The 5,817-nt window shown below is 58.4% G+C and overlaps 1 protein-coding gene across 1 annotated transcript; it reads left to right on the forward strand.

Annotated features, from left to right (window-relative positions):
• The first annotated feature begins 2,056 nt into the window (after positions 1 to 2,056).
• LOC119096994 (acrosin) lies at positions 2,057 to 3,066 on the forward strand. Its single transcript, XM_037219996.1, has 2 exons — positions 2,057 to 2,170; positions 2,523 to 3,066. Exon 2 carries the CDS (start codon positions 2,531 to 2,533, stop codon positions 2,789 to 2,791), a length of 261 nt encoding a protein of 86 aa, XP_037075891.1. The 5' UTR covers positions 2,057 to 2,170; positions 2,523 to 2,530; the 3' UTR covers positions 2,792 to 3,066.
• Positions 3,067 to 5,817: the final 2,751 nt, after the last annotated feature.

Below are 5,817 nucleotides of genomic sequence, written 5' to 3' on the forward strand. Positions count from 1 at the left end.
GCGGGGCGCCTCGCGCGGGCGGACGCGGGGCGCCTCTCGCGGCCAGACGCGGAGCGCCTCTCGCGGGCAGACGCGAGGCGCCTCGCGCGGCCGCTCCAGCTCGCGTGGCTCGGCCCGCGGCCGGGGCGCCTCCCGCGGCACCATCCGCGGCCGCGGCCGCGGCGGCGTGAGGGGCAGCCGCGGGCAGCGCGGCGCCTTCGGGCAGCGCTGGCGGGCCGCCAGCGCGCGGATGGGCAGCCACGTGGTGGGCGCGACCCGGGCCGCGCCGGCGTCGCCCCTGAAGCGTCGACAGGTGAGGGCAGCTGCCGGTGGACCTGTGTGGAACGGGTCTGGCGTGCGGATGGGTACAGAACACAGGCACGTGCCAGGGCTGGGGCTGAGCTCAGGGTAAATGAGGGGCACTGAATGATCCGGTCATGCTGGTTACCAAGCATCCAGGAATGTCGAATGTACCATTGTAAGAGAGCGATTAATTATCTCGATTAAAAAATGGTAACAATTGAAAATGAAGTTGTCTTGAAAGTGGGTCAATAAGGGAATGTGAGGACGTTTTAGCAAAGAAGTTATTGGCTTCTTCTGTAGCCTTAGTTGGTCGCCTGATGACCGCGCAGTGGAAGCGCCCTGAAGTCCCCATTACTACAACTCTGTAGCATGAATGGCAGTGATATGTTTTCCAACGTCCATGATTGAGCTGGTACTGGTTGGCTTGGCATGCTGATGTTCGGTTGTTTCCAGTTGGCCGTGAAGGCCGTACGCGGCACGCGGCTGGCCGGCCGACTGGGTGTCCAGGCCAACGGTCTCAAGGTGAGCTCATCAGCTAATACACGAGAGGACACGTTAACACTGGAAATGGTGCAGGCTTTTCTGGCCCTGCGCGGCTCTCTTACCTCCGGTCTCATTCTCGGTTAATTACAAAGCAAAACATTCCATCAGTTTTTTCTGGAGTATTGCGGGCGTCGGGTAGCATTCTGTAGCATTCGGTAGCAACTGTAGTGGTTGCACTCTTAGGTATCCTTACAAGTTGTTGACGTGTTTGACGAATTGGATAGTTGATGGTCGAATTGGCGTACTGGCCACCGTCTGACTGCCCCCCCCCCCCCCCCTCCCCCGTTACCGCACACGTCGCGTGCTGCGACTCCCCACCGCCGTAGCTCCCTGGATTCTGAATACCCACTGGCGTGACACCCTAGAGTCCGACTCTCCACCGGCGTGACTCGCTGGATTCCGAATGCCCACTGGCATGACTCCCTACCGTCCGACTCTCCACCGGCGTGACTCGCTGGATTCCGAATGCCCACTGACGTGACACCCTAGAGTCCGACTCTCCATCGTCGTGACCCCGGCGTCTCCTGCAGCACGTCACCACACTGGCGCTGAAGAAGAAGCGTCTGGCTCTGCAGCAGCTGACCAGCGCGAGCCGCCAGCTGAGCCGCGTCGACGCGCGCAACCAGATCCTGATGAAGCGGCGGGGCATCGCGGTACGATGGCGCGGGCGTTACCGGCCCGTCCGCTCCGCCCCGGACCCAGCCGAGCCGCCGCGCTCCGTACACCGGCAGCACTGTGTCGGGTGTCTGGCTTCGGTCTTGATAGAGACGTCTCGTGTGTGTTCCTAAATCCGGGATCCGTCTGCAGCAGTTTGAAGTGTTGGATAACGTGTCGTAGAGTGGCGGAGATGGTGTTGGTCTGATGGTAGTAGCTCACGAAGCACGGGCCCATCCGCCGATGTGTCTGTATGGTGCAACGCTCGTTGCACTGGTCGAGTGACGCTCATGCTCTATCCCGGTCTCTCACGCTTCGTTTCTCTTTATTTTTTATGCCTACGGTTTAACGGTTCATCCTGTGCTTGTGCCTGTGTCCGTCCCCGTGTGCTGACTCGCCGGGTCGGTCACTCGCGCCTGACCGTCTCACCCGTCGCCGCAGGAGGAGGCGGCGCCGCGGGCGGCCCGTCGCGGCCGCGGCGCCGCCGCCGTCGGCCGGCTGCCGGCGCGTCGGCCGCTGGCGCCGGCGGGCCGCGTCCAGGTGATCCACGAGCGGGTGCCGACGGCGGCGGCGGCGGCTGGCCGGCCGCGCCGTCCGCTGAACCGCAGCCGCCTGGACGTGTCGGCGCCCTCCGGCGGCACGCTCCTCACCGTACAGTTCAAGAACGACCTGGCCAGGCAGCGCCGACAGCGTACGTGACCCCGCGCACACCCGCGAGCATGGCGCACAGTCGTGTAAATGGACCGCGTGGAAGCTTGAAAGTGTATGGTCTGGTCTGGAAGCGCCAGGTGCATTGGGTCCGCTGGGCTGTGTGAGATGGTGTTTGGGCTTGGGCAGTAGCAGTACTCATCGCCGTGGTGCTCATGTTTTGTGGTAATGTGAGCGACCCGTGACAAGCTGCGTTGTTCCGGCTCCCGTGTGTGGAGGTTAGGACACACTCGATATGGGTTATTGCTTGGAACAAATGTTGGCATCAGCCTGGGCAGCTGCGTTGGACGCCATCACGCGGCGTGATCACTACGTGACGTCGTTGCGTTCCTCAGAGCTGCCGATGGAGCTGGACGATACGCTGGACGAAGACCCGCCATCGCCTCCCCCGCCGCCGCCGCCGCCGCCTCCGCCGCGCAATCGGACCGGCCTGGACCCGCGCATCCAGCAGGAGATCGCGGCCATCCAGGCGCGCGGCCGCGCCCAGCACCATCTGCCGGCCACGGCGCAAACGTCAGGTGTGGGAAACTTCCGTCCGGCGGCGGCTACCAGTTCGCGCACGCTGAACGACCGCTTCACGTCGGACAGGGTGATCTACTCGTGAGCGCGGGCCCGCGCCGTTCGCGCATGAGACGACACCGCTCTGCGACGCACTGGCTGCAGGGTGTGGACTGACTGGCCGCAGTGGCAGGCACGTGGGTCAAGTCGCTGTAGAGTGAGTTTGGTGGCCTAACGTTGTTCCGCTTGTGTTTCCTTAATCGCGCCGCACCGGGTGCCGGAGGGTCGTTATGCTGCGCCTGCGCCTGTCCTAGGACCTGTGAGACGGCTGCAAAAGGCGGTGGTTAGCTGGCGGTGCCAAGTCCACGACTTCGCCGATCTGATGTATACTGGAGGCTTGAAAGCGGCGAACGGAGGGAGCGGAGATATTTCATTGCAATATATTGCGCGGCCCTTGACTGCGTGTTAAATCGGAGTGCAAATAAATGAGACCTCTGTCTTCCTCTGGAACACCGCGTTTTGGTAGGTTCCGTCTCTGACTTCCACCCGTTTCACCGTTACACGATTATCGGCGATCTGCCCACTACCGTCGGAATAATAAATCGTTAATTGTATGCGTGTATTAGCCCGATATTCGTTTTTTCTGTTCAATTCGGCCGCACTGAATCGGATTTGAGTTCAAGCCAGCTGATTCACTCGGCGACGTGCGGGTCATGCTGCCGTGCATTTCGTTGCAACGCAGACGTAGCGGGCCGCCATTGCCGTGAGCACAGAGTGGAGCTGCAGCATGTGGCGGTGTGGGGTGCGGCGTTCGACGGTGCAGGAACATTGAGGTGTTTTACCCCGTCAGAACTGAGAATTTAGCCCGTCAGAACTGTAAGAGTTTCTTTCCCCCGTCAGAACTGAAAGTTTGTTTTACTCCGTCAGAGCTGAAACAGTTTGCACTGTTGGAACTGAAGCAGTTTCCCCCGGCGGAACTGAAGGAGTACTCAGTCAGAGCTGAGAGTTTTCCCGTCAGGACTGTGACAGTTTACTCTGTCACAACTACACGTCTTCCCCCGTCAGAACTGAAGATCACGAGCTAGCCTAATGGGACTTGGGTCGATGGTATGGCCACATCTTGGCGTGGTCACATGGCCTTTCTTGTTGATAATATGTTCGGCCATCCGATCTTCGAGAGCGTTTAGTTTCATATACCGCAGTCTCGCAAAAGTGACCAAAGTGGACCATGTGGTGATAGCCGAATCGCGTGCGAAAACAGGCATGACCAGAGGTGGATTGGAGATCTCAATCACAGTTTGTGTCGGAGAGACAAAACATACCGTTTGTACCGCAATGCTCTGATCGATATTTGCAAACAAGCAGTTGTAACTAGTCCTTGCATCATATTTACAAGCAGGCATTCCGCGTTCAGTGTTTACATTTACCCGTTTGTAAGAGTCTGCATCCACCACCGAGTAACAAATGTGGAGCATCCTTCTTTGGGTGTCCCACAGTGGGTTACCATATTGAGACGCAAAGCGACGCGGGACATTTGAAAGCCGCCCTCATAAATCAGAGGGCTCATATGTAAGTACCGAGGTTTTCCCCCTCCTGAGCACGCTGATGAAGTTTTTCCAGCGTTTCGAAATTCAGAGGCTAGAGCTTCGACCACGAGCTTTCCCTCAAGACCTAGTCTATCGGTGTCTCCTCAGGATATGAAACGGGGCTTGTCGTATGAAAATTGGGTTGCCCCGGTTTTGGGAAGGACAATGAAAAATGCAATAATTTGACCGCAATGGACATCTTATGTATGAGGACAGCGCGTGCGGTGTGCAGGGGACTTTTTGCTTGGGCCTCGCGTGAGTGTCGCTGCTGATTTGCTCTGAATATTCACTATTACGACGCTCGCTGCTGAATATTCACTATTACGACGTAAGTGCGGGATGTGTTGAGGATGGGCGTGGCTTAGCTCAGATACATGCTACTTATCTGCTGCTGCGAGTGTTCTTGGTATACCCCATAGCTTTTGGAACTTGCTGGATATTCTCCTCTTCTCTTGCCACGAAAGCCTCAAAGTTTTAAAGCCTACAGGCTATAGATGCATCCGCAAAAGCGGCCTATCACAAGCTCGCGCTCCATTACCGACAAAAACAGTGCGTCAGTGTCAGTCTAGGCCCGCCCGTCGGCAACACAAACGCCGTGCGTACATAAGCGGTGGGCGGCGCCGTGCGTGCACCAGACTCAGCATCCGCCGCCATGAAGATCGCTCTCGCCTTCGCCGCGCTTCTGGCGCTCATTGCTGGCCAGGACCGCAGCGCCAGGCCGACGCCGCCCAACTTCAAGTGCGAGTGCGCCATCGGCACGCACGATGACAACTCGGTCCTCTTCCGCTTCCACAATACCTGGGACAAGGACTGCGACGAGGAGGCCGACAAGCTCTGCATGGAAGAGTGCCACACGCAACGCGACGTGCTGGAGGCGGCCGGTGGCTGGGAGATGGTGGTGCCGCACCGCTTCGGCGGCGACGGCAACCAGACGGTGGGAGAGGTCGCCTGCGCTAGTCTGGGCCGTGACGAGGACATGGGCATCCACACATCGCTCCACCACGACGTGTGCGGTCACGACCTGCGCGAGAGCGGGGAGGGCTTCCATGAGCCACTCTGCTGCAAGGACGGCATGCAGATGACCTGCGACCACCATTAGGCGCCGGCGCCCACCTGTTCCGCCAGCCTGCTGGGCGGTGACGGCTCTCGCGGAACGAGTCTGTGCGGTTCATTGCTAGATTGGTGCGTTTTATGTTTTATGAGCTAACCATGTGAATAAAGATTTGAAATGCTAAGTTTGCTTCTGGTTTATGCAAAGTTCATGTTGTTGGCACTGATTGGAGTGTAAAGCCGATTTAATTTCCCTGGCACCTGGCTTCTGAGCGACTATGGACGCTTCAGCTACAGCGATTTAGGACGCCTATGTCTGAAACAGTGAGAAAGATGGTACAGCTGCAGCCAAACAGAAATTGGACACCGAACCTTTTTGAGCCATTTGTGCAATCGAAAACAAAGTGCGTTGAGTGAGCCGGTGTATACTCTTTGCGGGCATAGCCTACTTCGACCTCCAGAAGCCAACAAAGCGGCCTTGTCTCGCCTGTCAACG

Source organism: Pollicipes pollicipes, unplaced genomic scaffold (genome assembly GCF_011947565.3).
Source record: "Pollicipes pollicipes isolate AB1234 unplaced genomic scaffold, Ppol_2.1 Scaffold_4295;HRSCAF=5057_pilon_pilon_pilon, whole genome shotgun sequence".
Classification (NCBI taxonomy): domain Eukaryota; kingdom Metazoa; phylum Arthropoda; class Thecostraca; order Pollicipedomorpha; family Pollicipedidae; genus Pollicipes; species Pollicipes pollicipes.

Excerpts from the sequence above, each read along its gene's own strand:
- LOC119096994 (XM_037219996.1), top strand. The coding sequence starts at position 2,531 with ATGGAGCTGGACGATACGCTGGACGAAGACCCGCCATCGCCTCCCCCG.